General features: G+C 38.2%; 2 protein-coding genes across 2 annotated transcripts; one reads left to right on the plus strand and one right to left on the minus strand.

Annotated features, from left to right (window-relative positions):
* The first annotated feature begins 1,374 nt into the window (after positions 1 to 1,374).
* Positions 1,375 to 10,563, plus strand: LOC129742347 (uncharacterized). The gene is given in 8 exon segments (XM_055734241.1): positions 1,375 to 1,812; positions 2,762 to 4,090; positions 5,215 to 5,484; positions 5,555 to 5,722; positions 5,787 to 6,769; positions 6,771 to 7,218; positions 7,280 to 7,543; positions 7,606 to 10,563. Coding segments are annotated over 8 exon segments (3,954 nt in total). The 5' UTR covers positions 1,375 to 1,514; the 3' UTR covers positions 7,800 to 10,563.
* Positions 8,507 to 14,267, minus strand: LOC129738266 (uncharacterized). The gene is made up of 14 exons (XM_055729449.1): positions 14,129 to 14,267; positions 13,695 to 14,066; positions 13,102 to 13,287; positions 12,626 to 12,991; positions 12,390 to 12,566; positions 12,296 to 12,334; positions 11,995 to 12,018; positions 11,296 to 11,880; positions 10,902 to 11,234; positions 10,521 to 10,821; positions 10,249 to 10,415; positions 9,986 to 10,186; positions 9,466 to 9,918; positions 8,507 to 9,395 (listed from the first exon to the last, which is right to left on the minus strand). The coding sequence occupies exons 1-14, from the start codon at positions 14,136 to 14,138 to the stop codon at positions 8,563 to 8,565; spliced, it is 4,047 nt and encodes a 1,348-aa protein (XP_055585424.1). The 5' UTR covers positions 14,139 to 14,267; the 3' UTR covers positions 8,507 to 8,562.
* Between the last annotated feature and the right edge of the window lie 1,591 nt (positions 14,268 to 15,858).

Raw genomic sequence — 15,858 nt, forward strand, 5'->3', positions numbered from 1 at the left:
AATATCATCCGCGCTTGGTGGCCTGGCAACTGGATCTCGAATGAGGAACTACATCGCCGGTGTCATCAAAAGGCGCTAGAAATCGAGATTCGGGAACGTAAGTGGAGATGGATTGGGCACACGCTGCGAAGAGATGAAAACGAGATTTGCAGAGAGGCGCTAGATTGGAATCCAGAAGGTCATCGAAGAAGAGGCAGACCCAGAAATTCGTGGCGGCGAAGTCTAGCCGCTGAAATCCGAACTGTCGACGAGAATCTTGACTGGGACCAGGTGAAGACGCTGGCTCCGGATCGTCAACAGTGGAGGTCTTTTACCACGGCCCTATGCACCGGAGGATCGGCGCGGGATCATTAAGTAAAAAGTAAGAGGTTCAAAACATAGTTCGATTCTATGAACTTAAAGTTAAGTACCATTTTTCTTCCTTGCGATGGATCAAAAAGGAGTTCGAACTGCGAACTCAAAATAGATCCCTTTTTTTCCTTCGGCGAGGGATCAAAGCTGAGTTCGACCTTATGAACTAAAAATTGAACTCTCTTTGTTGGACTGAAAACACTTAGCGAGTTCAGTTCGAACCGGAACAGCAACCAACGAACACGTCGCAAAATTTTGTCGTTCCGGAACAATTACCGGAAGACTATGAAGGAACTTCATAATGAAATGCATGTTCACCGTGTCAGCGTAAAATTCTGTCCGTCATTGTCATCATATGGTGAGCGGTTTGGAATGTCCGGAAACTTCCGGATGATGTTTACTTCCCGTGGGAAGTAACATCCGGAAGTTTTCGTTGACCGGGAGTGTCAAAACCTTCCACCGCTCTGTAATTGCAATGCAATGTACCGGAACAGCAACATCCGGGTACAAAAATTTTTAATCATCCTTTAATTCCCTGAAAATAAGCTACCCTCGAAAAAAAAAGGATAAATTCGAGTTCGGCTGCCGAACTTAGTATTGAGTATGCCTATTAGAACTTAGTTTTGCTATTGCCCAGTCAAACTCAAAGTTGAGGGATGCCACCGAAGTGCTGTTTTGAACCAAAACTACTTAATTTTGAGTTTAAAAAAAATAGCGTGTGGGCGTAACTTCAAAACCAAAACAAAAACGGCCGATCAATTGGGCGAAACTTGCAGGCGTAACTGAAATCGAAAACATAAAAAGGCGAAACTCGAAAATCTCGGAAATTTAGTGAAAAAAGTTAAAGATTTTGATAACCAACGAACAATAAGTGAATATAATGCACTTTTTTTATTTTGTTGAACAAAAAGTGGTCGATTTTTTAAATAGGATTTGATTAGATGTTCCGAAATTTCCAACGCGATTTTCTCGTTTCGAGGTAACTGCTAGTTTCGCCCTTTTTAAATGTTACGCTAGAATTGTCAAAAAAAATTAATCTTATAATTTTTCCTTGATGTAGCTGCATCGTCTGCAAGCGAGAAGAAAACTGTGGAATTTTTGCTCATAACTTTGGTAAACAGAGTTTTTTCTCGGAAAATATTTTCCGGTTCAACTTACGGATCATGAATCTGAACGAGGTTGTTTATGTGGGCAATGTACCCAAGCAATCCACCGATTCGGAGTTGATCGAATTTTTCAAAGATGTCGGCACGGTAATCAAAGTGTCGTTTATGCGAGAAAATCGAAACGACTGTCGGTCCAAGGTAGGTTTTGTGCTGTTCGAGAATGAAATGCAGGCGTTAAAGGCGTGCAGCTTCGACCAGACGATTTTTCAGTGGAACCGTGTTATCGTTATGCTGGTTAACGATGAACGGCATTTTTTGGCCGGCCACACTGTTGCGGTCTATAATATCTCCTCAGGTAAGATTTACATTTTCATCTTTGATTTGGCTGAGAATTTAACGCTTTTGCGTTATTTATCCCCAGTAATCCGGGAACCAAATGACGAGCGTTCCAACATATAGAAGATAATTATATTTAAAAAAAATGGTACCTATTATAAAAGGCTCTAGGTTTTTTTTTTAATTTGATTTCAATGTTCTGACTTGAAACGGCTATTCAAAAAATATGAAAAAATATCACTTTTTAATGTTTGTTCGAAATCCTGGTTTTGGTAGTGCACTGATTCCAGAACAAAAAAAATCCCTTAAATCCAACCACTTTATCTTCATATACAAGCTAAATTGCTAATCATTTGTTAGCTACTCGGTTGAGTTTCATAATAGTTAATCAATAATAGTTTCATATTTCTGATAAGTGTTTTTGAAATTTGGGAAACATTCTTACGGCGTGTTCGTAAACTGATTTGTTAGGGTGATGCATCGATTTGTTTGGTAGATGTCAAATCACCTTCCAATGCTTTTGCATACAGTTTGTTTAATTTACGAACGCTAGCATTGATAGAAAAAATCACTTCGATAGAACAGATCAATTTACGAACACTCCGTTATAATAACGGCTTGAAACGACTTCTCCATTTCAACACTCCTCCTGGAGACTTAGAAAAGCCCATACTGCTTTGGTTGGTTTCAAATTTTATTGATTCTAGAGGTTTGGTTAATCCGTCTGCCATCTGCTCCTTCGTTCTCACATAGATTAGATCGACGACTCCTCTCCCGACAACATCACGAACATAATGATGGTGAATGTCGATATGTTTCGATCTTGGATTGTAGCTTCAAGTTTTTATCACCAAGAATAGAACAAGTCTCTCCACTGCCCAAAGTGTTTACAACATCAATGCTAACATTATAACCAACATCCCGAAATGTATGCTGAACAACGTACTAATAACTCCTAACTTTTTCAGAAACAAACGAGGAAGATTTGTACGAAGCGTGCGGTAGATACGGAATGATCGAGGCTGTACAAATTCCGACTAGTAATTTCGCTTACGTTGGGTTTAAGGAAAAATCAGCAGCTGTGGCAGCGCAGCGGCTAAACAACACAAACATCGGAAAATCACGAGTCAAGATTTCGATTATGACGCGCAATGTTCGAGTGCGATTGGAAGATTTGGACAGCTTCAAAACGCCGAGAGTATACAATGAACTTATGGATGCGAAAATCAAATACAATCGTCATAGACAACCTACGGTGATGGCTCCAACTTCAACTGCAATGTTCTACGATGACGATGAAGAGGATAGCGAAGATGACAGAATCTATGATCCTATAACCAATCAGTTCTACGATAAACCGAAACCTTCGATGGATAAACAAAAATCTATGGCTTACGACGATTATGACGACATTGCTTTCGTTCCACCCCCAGCTCCGTCAACGTCTGTGTGGCCCAGTCAAAATTTGGCTCCTACCACATCTATCGATTTAGTTTCACCCAATCAGTCTCCTACGAGGGATTCGTTCGATTCTCATAACGAAGATCTGGAAAGCGCACCGGGTGAAATTCCTAGGCGCCTAGTAGAATTTGTTAATACCGGAATCGTACCGATATCTAAAGCTGCTGTTAAAGTGGAAAACATTCCCCGAGACGTGTACGATGAAGATGTGGTTAAATATTTCGATGAGTTTGGTCCTTTGTTGAGTGTTGAGATTGAAAATTCGACTACTTGCATGTTCAACAAAGTGTACACCGTAGTGTACAAAAACGAGAGCAGTGCGGAAAAACTGTTACAGATTTTTATGCGTAAATGCGAATTCTCCGGCGTTGTATGCACGATTTTCACAACTCGGCCAAATGAAACCCTCCAGGAAGTCCCTGGTAAATGTGTTATCATAGATTACCTCTCATCTAGTGCCGTTTTTGAAGACGTGGTTGATGCATTTCGCGAAGCAGGAGAAGTAATCTATGTGAAGAAAACCTATCGCAATAACACACCCACTGTAGTGTTTTTCCAAAACACGGTTTCAATGAAAAGAGCTCAAATCGTCACGAAAATCGACGGCGACAAGGTAAAGGTCGTGCCATACGGACAGGAGGCTTATCGAAAGTATACAACGGAGAACGCCGCTTTGAAGAAGGCGAGCGTGAGCTATACGAAAAAACCTTTAAAAAACGTACGCATGATGGACATTGAAATGAAGGAACAAAATGAGAAGTCTAAATATGTGATCATGAAAACAGTGTACAATCCAAACTACGGCAATCCGGATCCAGATAAATATGAAAACGAAGGTGAGTCTGGATACTTTTTTGTGTTTATGAACGAAAGAGTTATAGGTAAGTATGTTTTTCTCTAGGTTACTGTTCAATCAACTAATTTTTATATTTCTTTCAAGTTATACTTATACTCAAGCGATCTTCTCTACGTTTCCGAACATGTTTTTTTGTTTTAATTATTTAGTGACTTACCGTTAATGGAGAAAAACTGATTTTTTATCACCAGTTTTGGATTTAAGATACTTCGGTGAGTTGTTAAAAGTATAAAAAATAGAAAGATCTGATCTTAGTTAATTAATAAGACACAGGCTCTTTTATTTTAGAATGAAGTTATTTACAATTATGGAAGGATCAGAAGATGCAAGTGTTCAAATGTTAGTGGTGAGAAACGCACTTCAAAGTTGTCGATGGGGTTCATTTTCATTAAATTTATTTTATGAAACCGAAGAAGTAAGAGAAAAAAGAGATTTGCATCAGATATAGATCGAGATATGAAGAATCACTTGCTACCCTATGATTATGACAGGCCCAAATGTATAAAGTTATGAATTTTCATAAAAGTAGTTCTCCGCGGATGATCTATCATCAGCTGTCAAACTGTTTAAAACTGGGTCAAATAAGTCAAACTGGGTGCAAATCGCATCATTTTTTGATTAATTCTCTGTATCATGATCTATCAGATTATTAGCAAAAAAATTGTTAAGAAATTTGCCACTACCAGCGTGCCTGTGGAAAATAAACGATAACACTATTTACTTCCCAAGGCGTCGGAGTACTATACCTATTAAAATTAGCTATTTTGGCTATAGGGTGACGTAACCATCTGAGTTATTGAAATCAATACTCAATTGCTGAATATTCGCATGTATGTAGGTACCAATATAATTATTTTTTAAATATTTTGAGAATAATGGTTAAACTAAATATGTAGTTTAATTACAACATTCACAAAATGGTTTATTTAAATGAGATTCTACAAGTTGGCTAATAGATGTTCAACAGATTTTAGTTATTTTTAAACGTATGTAGATTAAATGCAAAAAAGAACAATGGCGTCTTCCAGCATGTTACGTGTTGTTTTAAACAAATTTGCGAAAAACGAAAACAAAAGCACTTATCTGCACGATATGTTTCCACAGTTGTGATCTACAACTGCCCAACACGAACAACTCTGAAGGACCTTCGGCGGCATTTCATCAACATCGCCTTCGTAACCAACATGCGCTTCGAGCAGAACCTATTCGATACCAACACATGGAAGGTGTACGCTAGCTTTGGATCCTTCATGGAAGCCTTCAATGCGGTACGAATGAAGTCAAATTTTCAGACATATCCTGTCTTCAAGCATCTGGCATCCGAGAAGCCGAAATTGGATACTTTGGAATCTATTCAGATTGAATGTGAAATAGGTAGGTTTTATATATTAGGAAGTGCGATAAAGTATTAGAATCAAGCGTGTTCGTTCAATTTCTTTTCCAGATGATATTTCTGTATCGAGAATGCACCAAAGCCTGGTAAGTATTGGTGCTATAACGTTTGTGGATAAAACGAGCCACAAAGATTTTGTGGCAATATGTCGTGAATCCAAAACTGCCAAAAAACTCGTACAAGTCAAGACACTGGCAAGATCGCCTTGCAAAGTAACAAGTAAGTTAGTTAGAATAATAATTAAGACAGATTAAATTTCAGAAACAAACTTTTTTTTAAATAGTGTATCGTAATCTTTTGAACGATCAAAATAATGCAACTTTTGAAGAATCTTCAAAGAAGCAAAATAAACCGGGGAATATGACTGTACAACACGTAGCAAAATCAGGCGGGGATTTGCCAGTTCCGATGAATGAACTTCTTGCAATGCAGAAAAAGATCATTGATGACGACTTTGGTAATCATCGTAAAAACTCCAGATTGGATAACGAATGGGAACAGGAAACCAGAACTGTGACTTACCGTCGCCATTCGGTAGACATGGAGCTCGCTGATGACGATGATCTGAATTCTCAAAAGAATGTTCAATTCAATACCGGAAGCATTGCTATACGCAATGATCTGCATATACCCACCCGAGAAGATGCACTGGTCTATTCCAATCCGCCTCCACCAAGTATGGTGTCTCTTGGTATGATACCATACGCACCTGGATGGGCACCTGGCGGTCCAATGCATATGCCTATGATGGTACCGGCTCCAATAACGAGTGTTCCTCACGTATCAGTGGTACCAACAGCTTACACTGATACGATCAGACCACCGGGTACGTTCAATGAACATTCCATAAGAAGCTCAACAAGTAAAATTATTCAACCGGATCCCCCTGGTCACAACCCGGTACCACTGCAAGGCGATCTACGGGATTATCTGGCGGAAAAACGAAACAACACTAAACCTGGCATAGATGATTTGGATAGGCAGATCGATAACATCAAAGCAAGTCAATCTAAATCACCTCGCGAAATACATCGTTTGGAAGAATACATACGCGATAAAGAACGCGAAATTGAACGTCGTCTACATTTACTTGATAAAAAATTAGCCAATAACTCTGGTAGGCGAAGCCGATCCAGGTCTAGGAGTAAAGGGCCGCGCGCAATGTCACCTGGCGATGTGCGTTTCTATAATCGGTTGGAACAAATAAAACAAGAAAAAATTGCAACTTCGGACGCGTTAAAAACCCTAAGAAAAAAACGTAACCGATTACGAGAAAACTGCAAATTTCGTCCAACTTTGTTCGCAGTTTTCAGCGTTGGATCAGGAGTACAAACAAATACAACAACAGTTGGTTGCGAAACAGCTTTGGTTGCAGGAACGTGAGCGTTCTTTGTCTCGTGAACGTCACGACAAGGATAATCGCGAAAATTCTAGCAAACCAACGGAGAAGAGAGGTTCGCGGAGAACACGTTTTGCAAGTCGCAGTTCATCGCGTGGAAGGCATCGGTCTATCAGCAGCGAAAGAGATTACCGAGATCGAAGATCTCGCCCGTCACGATGGGGCCGATCTACATCGCGGGAATTCTCGAGAAAAAACAACCGTGGACGCAGTAGTTCACCAAATCATCGTCCGGTTTGCAACAGACGACCGGAATCGCTAATGCGTGAAATGCGTCAGCTAGGAAGTCCGCGAGAAGGCAAAGCGGACCATGCGGGTAAGTACTAATATGGAATGTTGATTTTCGAAGATTTCGAATTTTATTTTCAACTTTGCAGTATTCATCGGGAATATCGCGGTAGCCGTCAAAGATGCAGATTTGAAAGGTACTTTTGAGCGTTATGGTAGGATAACTTCCATCGATTTCAGCATGCGTGAGAAATACTGCGAAGTCTACATCAATTACCACCAGCGTGAAGATGCATTTAAAGCTCTTGAAATGAATGGTGTTAGGATGTGTGGAAAGCGATTGCGAGTTGCTCTGAACTGCAGAAAACCCGCCAACAGACAAGGTTATTCAGTTATCGTAGAGGTTCCTGGACGTATGTCGTGTCAATAGTTGACTTAGTTTGTTGATGAATCTCACGTTTGTTTTTCTTTTCAGATATCACTGAACGTGAACTGGAGCAGAAATTTTCAACATGCGGTGATATTGAGTTTATCTGGCATTATGCTAATTCTACTATAGCTACCGTTACATTTGGAAGACCTGAGTCTATGCTCAAGGCCTTAGTTATCCGAGAGCTGCATAACCGAATTCCGGTGATTGTCCGTGAATATGTCGAGAGTGAAAGATAATCATAATCCTTATTTCTGTAGAAAGTAAAGACTATTTGTAATTTCAATAGATACAGAAATTACTACAAATAAACTTGAAAAAATGGTGAAAAAAATCTAATGCAGAATTGAAACGGAAACGTATAATGTGTGAACTTTTGGCTTTTCGTTTCACTTGAACATGTTGTATGGGCAACTGTAACACGATATCGATCTTTGTAAGTTTTGCCCTAACTAGGGACAGTGATGCAAAAAAATCACTTCAAGTTTCTCATCTGCCAGAGTGAGATTCCATTTACAATAAATTCACTCAAATAATAATCGTTGAATATGTATGGAATGATCTTTAGGTGTGAATGAATAGCTCATCACTTCCATCCCTAATGGACTCGTTCGCACATTCAGTACCTATACGTTTTTTTTTGTAAAATTTCTACATTTTTGTACCAGAACGTCAACAGGACCCCCGAAATTCAAAACGATAGATATCCTACCTGTAAAAAGGTAATGTTTCGATTATCATGCAAATAATTGAATATTCGTAGGATAACCAATTCTTAACGATCGTCAACACGTCATTTTTCTTGCACATTTTCATTTAATGTTGTTTTTCATCGTTACCTTTTAACTCATTTGAGACTTACCTTACTTATCAGTTCGAGGCACCTGTGACCTATGAAGGATCGATGGTAAAGGGCTTAGGGAAATTACAATTCGCGACGCCTTAATGTATTCCATCCATTTATTATCAAATCCGATTTTACCTTTAATATAGACAGGCACACTAAAAGTATTGGGGCCTATTGAACGAAGGTGGGTGCATTGGTCTGTTGCTAAGCGGAAGTTGTCCCCGATAGCCACCTCTCATATTTGGCCCTGGGCCTCGCATCATGGGCCTCATCGGCCGATCTTGAGAGAACATCATAGGTTGATGGAAGTTCATTCTAGGACGAAAATTCATTCCAGGTGGAACATTCATTCCGTGTTGCATGTGAGGTGCATTATAATTTCTCCGTTGCTCACCCATTACGCCATGTGGGAAATCCATTTCAGTAGAAGAATGACGCGTTCCAGGATCTGATTCATCATTGCTAGTGAGATTTGGAATCTCAGGTGGGCACTCGCTGTTATCAATCGCATTTACATCCGTCTCCTGAGAATACCAATTTGCCGCAAAGGCATTGTCAGGGACCTTTTCTATGGATGTTTCAGTTCGAGCTTGTTTTTCTGGTGGAGGAATAATTTCAAGGTTCTGTGCTTCCTCGTAGGGGAACTCTTCTGTAAGACCAGACACGATCTCAAGCAGTTTATGTTGCTCTCGGATCGAAAGCGAAAAGAATGCCTCTTGCTGAGAAAATTCACTTTTCATAAGTTTTAAGGTTGTAATTTGTTCGCTAAATGGCATTTTGTAGAAATTTTTCATCTTTTTCTTAACCAAAAATAGTTTATTCAACAGGTAAGCTTTTTGCTGTGGAGTGAATTTATCGAAAACGTGTCGTTCGTATTCAATCTGATGATACTCTGCCCGCATTCTAGGTCTTAGCGTCGTTCTTAGTGCTTCTATACTTACATATTCCTCTTCGATAGAAAAATTGTGGAAAAATAGCGGGTCGTAATCTACAAAAAAAAAGTTTCCATGATTAATAGAAATTTTGTGTCATCAATGTTTAAAATTTTAGAAAGGTACCTTCTGAACAAGGATTTACTTCAAAACCGCTTAATGAATTGATTTGCTTAACATTGAGCGCTTCTGTCATGCTTTCTTGATCTTTGAAGCAGACTATAGCAGTATACGGAGACTGTTTTTGTACATATTTGACCGGACCTATGCCATGAAAGGCATCATAAATCTGCTCTGTAGTGATCTGTGGATTTAACTGCTCGATGAAGATCGAGCGACTGCGTTCTATCTTCAAGACTTCCCTTGCCATGTGCACTAAAATCCGCTTCCCATTCAACATTCGTTGGTTGTACGTGCAAGCTAAATCAGCTGCTAAGTCGATGTTAAATTTTATAAAACAAATCTTACTCATATCCTCTTTGAGCACGATTCCTTGATAGTCGACTATGGTTCCGCATTTTTCCAATAAACCTTGAATGTCATCGAGCGATGTATCAACAGCCACATTATTGATTTGTACTGCAAAGTAAAGTGGTAATCATTCTGCGAGCAACAGCAAACATTAATTGATTATTTGAATACAAACCCGAGTTATGATTGAAGAAAGATTTAAACAGAAACCCGTTTCCATCATTTTTTCGCGTCCGAAGTTGCATATCCTCACGTTGATTTTCGAGATAAATACAGAAGCTGAGATATTTTTCTTTATCTTTCCGGTATTTCGAATTCGCTATACCTCGGCTTTCCGGTGCTTCCTTCGAATCAAGTGGGGTCAAGTCAAGACCGTCTGCTTAGGCAATGGTACCATGGGTTATGAGAACATTTTCTGACATTTTATGTTCTACTTACCAACCAATTTTACAGCTTCGTGGTTTATTTGATCGATTGGACTTATTGATTTAGATTTTTGTTTATATTTGACGATGGTATTCGCTCGATCGTCAAAAGCATCGAAACGTAGAATAAATTCAATATGATAAAAAGGGGAAATCGTTTGCCGTATTTCGTTCGGATGTTAAAACTATAAAGGAAGCAGAATGTAACAAACATCAGCCAATTAGTTATAATTTTAAGATATGAAAGGCAACAAAGTTATTGCAAAAGCTTATTTTGAATATGACATAAAATAAAAAATACATACAAGGACTATGTGTTTTGATAGTGAGAATTCCTTCTTCTTTTCGAACTGAAAAGGCGCACCATCCATCAGATGGACTTCCAGTTGGCAACCTTCGAACATGTGCCTGCTTTGACAATAAACATTTTGAGCGTGCTTTTCATTGAGAAAGCTAATTATGACCGATTTCCTCAGGTAGCAACTCTTCTTCTCCACCGCGCAGTAATCTATTACGGTTCCAAAATTGTTAAAATAATCTATTATGTCATCCGCCACTGCGTCCCGTGGAATATTTCCGACGAACACTGTAATAAAGAAAAGGGAGTTTAAAACAAAGTAAGTTGCTGTAAAATGTTAAATGCGCAAGCTTGCTAATTAACCTTACCTTCGTGTGCATGCTGAACCCCAAAATGTTCATCGGTACCTTCAATGGTTGCTGGATCCTTAAGACCGTATTTCTTACGGGCTTTGTCGATCATATTGCTGCCTTGCACGTTTTGGCGCTTAATCCAACATTTCGGTATTTGGTGATATAATTGAAATATGTCCACTTTGTGCTGGGAAAAGGCATTTCTCAACTTGGTAATGACTTGCATCGGGGGCACATGTTCCTTGAAATCTACATACGCATAGTAGTAAGCTGGTCTTAGGACGTCCTCGACCGTTTTTGGACCAATAACCTTTTCGATTTCTAATAACAGACCTTCCTCGTCAACATCTGATAAGAAATAAATTCAACTAATGATTAAACAATATTAAAAGTACAGCATCGTACTAACGTTTTGGTAAATTTTTTAACATCAGACTTCTTTCAGGCTTAAAGAAGCTGGGTTCTGTAGTTTTAAATATCATAACACGTTTCCCTCGATACTGATCTTGATGATGGGTGATAGCTTTTGTCACTCCCTGTTTGTTGGCAAATGAGATATAGGCCGCTGCTGATGGATGATACGAATCCTTGCTGGCATACAGCGATATACTTTTTATTGGGTTTCCTGTGAACAGTTCCGCGAGATCTGTTTCGTCAATACCTTTGGGTAAGTTACCAATGTAAACAGTACAATCTGGGGCCGAGTTATCAGTATTATCGTCGCTACTCTCACTATCACAAACGATAACGTCTCCCTGTGGTTTCGTTTTTGCACTGTTTTGTTTTCCTTTTCCTAGCATTTTTAAATTCATGTTCGTAGAAAAGATATTAGGCTGAACTTTTCCAGTAGATGCACTCGAAGTGGGTTGATCTTTAGTGTTATTTAAATTTTGTTTTATTTCCTGTTCCATTTTCTCTAGCGTTTTTTTGATGAACTCGTCGTTTTTTGCTCGTGATCGAAGGTTACGTTTTTTAAAAAGTGCTTCCGTTGTTTCTAGAAAAATAAATAATATATTGAAGGCAACCAATACCCAACTAATTTCATTCCGAACATTTGGGTGATTATCTATGAAGATTGTCAGTTATCAACTACGAAGTTCAAAATTACCTTTATCGTTTTTGTTTTCCTGATCTGAAAGAAATCAAGAAAAGTTAACAATTAAATAAGTTGATTAAGTTTTAATCAGCTAGGTACGTGATTAAAGTATGTAATTGTTGTAATTTCAAATGATTAATGTTTTTTTTTGTGATAGGAGTTGAACCCGCATTTAACTAACATAACTAGTTTTTAGTTCATAATTATTTAAAAGATTCATTTGAAATCTTTATTTCTTATTTTTGGTCCGTAATGTGTTCTGTTCAAAATAAAAAATACAAAAAAATGTAACAAATAAAACAAATGAACTTACAATCTTTTAATTGCACTCTGGTCTTTTGGGGCAGTGTAGCTGGAATATAAATTGAATAAATTATTTGAAATCATATTTTTGAAATTTTCCATACCAGGAGACAATGCCATTATTGCCAAACGTTGCCTGCCTAACATGAAGTAGAAGTACTGTGAAAGAGAAACTCCTCTATGGTTATCAAAGCTAATTATCCATTTGCCGTTAGAACGTTCCGCAAAATTGATATCACCACATTTCCGGAACAAATTACACATGTCGTAGTCTTTGAAATCTGCAACAACCATTATAAAATTAATAGAAAGCAATAATCAAAAATGCGGATTTACTTACAAGGTGGAACACCGTCCACTACAACGCTTGTTAAACACGAAGCAAACGTAGCTACGTGGTCGATCGTCATCCGAGCTTTTCCTGGCGCAATGTACAGCTTCAGTCGCTTGTCATCCATAACGGATCCATTAAATCGGTCGATCACCGTAGCTCGATCCTGTTGTCGGTCCATACAGAGGGCCAGTGTAACGGTATCGTTACCGGTGGATGCAATTTTGAAATGCTGAACTGGCCCAACAGTCTCGAAGCACGATTTGTATCGATTTAGCGGAGCGTCCTTCTCTAACATGGGATAATTTTCTACCATCACAAACTTTTTACGGTATTTGATTTCTTTCATGTTTTCGATCGCTTGCACATGGTCCACTAAAGTGAATTTTGTAATTGATAAATTAAGATCTCACGAATTTAACTTCTGGATTGGTGAAAGTTTTAGAAAAGCTTTTAAAGCAAGGGGAACAAAAAACATAAATTACCTTTATCTTCGGATGAGATTCTTGATAGAACATACGGGTCTCCGTTGAGAATTGGATCAAGGTTTATGGCGGCAATGACAGACAATGAACTCTCAAATTGTATGTAAACCGCAAAACCGGTGTTGATAACAAATTTAATCGTTCCACATTCGGAAAAATGCTCGTAAATTTCTTCCTCTTCGCAGCCTGCAACGGAATAATAGGGGAAAATTTACATTGAGTTATGTATGTAGATGAAAATTTTTCTGATCCAACTTTAATCATCTGCATTTTGAGATATTCAAGACCGCGAAAAAAAAACATGAGAAAAAAAGTGTTGCTTCGTCCTATAAGTTAAAGGCATTAGGAAAAAAATAATTATTTATTAACTAAAAAAAAAGTTAGTGAATGAAAAAATCCAATATTGAAAGATTCATAAGCCCTAAGTCGGGATTTTTTTCGTATAGGTATTTTTCCGTCTCATCAAAAAACTAGTTTGAAATTTGAAAAAAATATTGTCAAAAATTATAGTCTATGGTAACTCGGAAAAAAACATGAAAGCTATGTTATAAGTTATAATGTTTAGAGAAAAATGCAGTATCGTTTCGACTCACTTGCGCTTATATCGTCCACCCGTAAACAGGACGCATAGTTTAGCTCGATACGTTCGTTGACCAAGGATAGCCGGAGTCGTTTTCCGTTGTACATCTTGCCATTGTGCGCGTCGATGGCTTTTTCCGCCTGTTCTTGCTTGGCGTATGTAATTCGGGCATGATACAGCTGGTTATGCGTACGCCAAACACTCATGTCCAGTATGTAGCCAAAGTGCTTGAACGTTTTGAAGAATTTGTTTACCGTCAGTTTACCGGTATTACCGATGTACACTTCCCCTTCTTCACCGGATGTTATGGGATCTTGAAAATTCTCCGAATCGTAATCGTCGCTTTCGGAAGCATATCCTATTTTCACGTCGTCCTCGGTGATAACTATAGAAGAACAAACTTCATCATGTACCAATAAATAGATAAACTGAAAGAGGATTACTTACATTTAGCCATTGTTTGGAGATCAGTTTACAACATAAATTAAGCGAAAATTTGATAAACCGTTCAGATTTGTAATATTTTCACAGGTATACACAGGCTGAAGGTCTGGAAGCATACACACTAAAACAGAAATACCTGTTTGAACCTAATATTTATCCATCATGTGCAATAATTATAGCAGAAATTATCCCAACCTCCAGGACAATAAAATTATAGCAGATAATTACAACCAACACCGTTCACGCTCATTTTTTTCTAACCATTTATTGTTTAAAAATAACCATTTTATGGTTTTCGATGAAGAACTGCCAATATGGTTACTTTTTAACGATTTTTTTAAGTGAAATTTTAACCATATTTCTCGCGTGAGCTTTCATTACGTCGAATGAAACAAAATTTGAAAAATTGAGATATTCACTAAAAAAGCTTCATTATAACATTATCTACCTATCCCAACAAACATTTTTGCTGATTAAAAACGCCAATTCTCTGATCGTATGCTGTTTTGAGGTGTTGATTGCTGTTTCAGCTTTCTGGCTGAAGAAAGAAATATTTCAGCGTTGTTTCAGCGTATAAGGAAGTTTTATTTCAGCCAATAGAAAGTAGGGGAAAATTGGCTGAAGAATAACTCGTTCAGCCTTTGTCCAACCATTTTTGACACCTTCAAATTTGACAGCCGTCAGCTGTACAAGGGTAGCTTCGAAAGCGTCTTTCAGCAATACCAAACTTTTTGTTATTCATGACGAATCAAAATAATTATCTTTTGAATCGTCTAATGATTCGAAATTTCTCATTTTGCATGTTGAAATGGCCTTGCCGGGAAATTAACATTTTATTCTCGTAGCAATTTCAATTTCTTCATATGAAATTGACCTTGGTTGAGAAATATTTTGGTCGCTTAAGAGCGACACTTTTCTGTTCCTTCGCAGAATGCATGGTTGGTTCTGCCTTCTGCGGCATGAGACCAACAAGTCGTAGGTTCAAAGTTCGAGACAAGTTCAAATGAAGAAAAAATAACACGGGAGGGGAAAATTAGCTGGCAAACATCGGACATACATCGGTCAACATTATTTTTGTTTTTTTTTGTTGCTCCGTCAATTGACGTTTCATGTGGTTTCATGTCATCTTCGCTGATTAATTTCTCCAGATCTCGATGTTTAAGGGCTGAACAGCAGCTTCTCTCTGAATTTGGGTTGCCTTCTTTCAGCAAGATAGCTGATTTAAAATTAGAACTAAACAATGTTTCAGCGGTTGTTCAGCAAAAAATGTTTGTTGGGATGTGATTGATAAAACAATCAATTTAAACCCTTTTAATATATAAAATTTAAGACTTTCAAAATGACGAATGAAACAAAACCTTGATTGCCAATTTCAATGTTGCTTACGTCCCTTCTTCCAAACGGCGAATGTGCAGAGGAAGAAAAACCTAGCACAATCGCTATGGATTCCATGAGCAAACAAGTGTATACAGGTAGAGGTTATCAGAATATCAACCTTGCAATGAATATTATTTCCGATTTTTGTTTTCAAGCGTTCTTAAATCGATACTCAAGCAGGCTTTCGAACGCTGTAAAATAATGCAGCAAGGAAAAGAAACCGAACAGCAGCAGTAGCAGCAAACCTAACAACTAACAGCAGCAGGCTGATCGGCAGCAGCCTGCTGCTGTTAGTCACTCAATCACCCGATTCACACTTTTATTACACATTCACTAATAAATTTACCGCTACACTC

Source organism: Uranotaenia lowii, chromosome 1 (assembly GCF_029784155.1).
Source record: "Uranotaenia lowii strain MFRU-FL chromosome 1, ASM2978415v1, whole genome shotgun sequence".
NCBI classification, from domain to species: Eukaryota; Metazoa; Arthropoda; class Insecta; order Diptera; family Culicidae; genus Uranotaenia; species Uranotaenia lowii.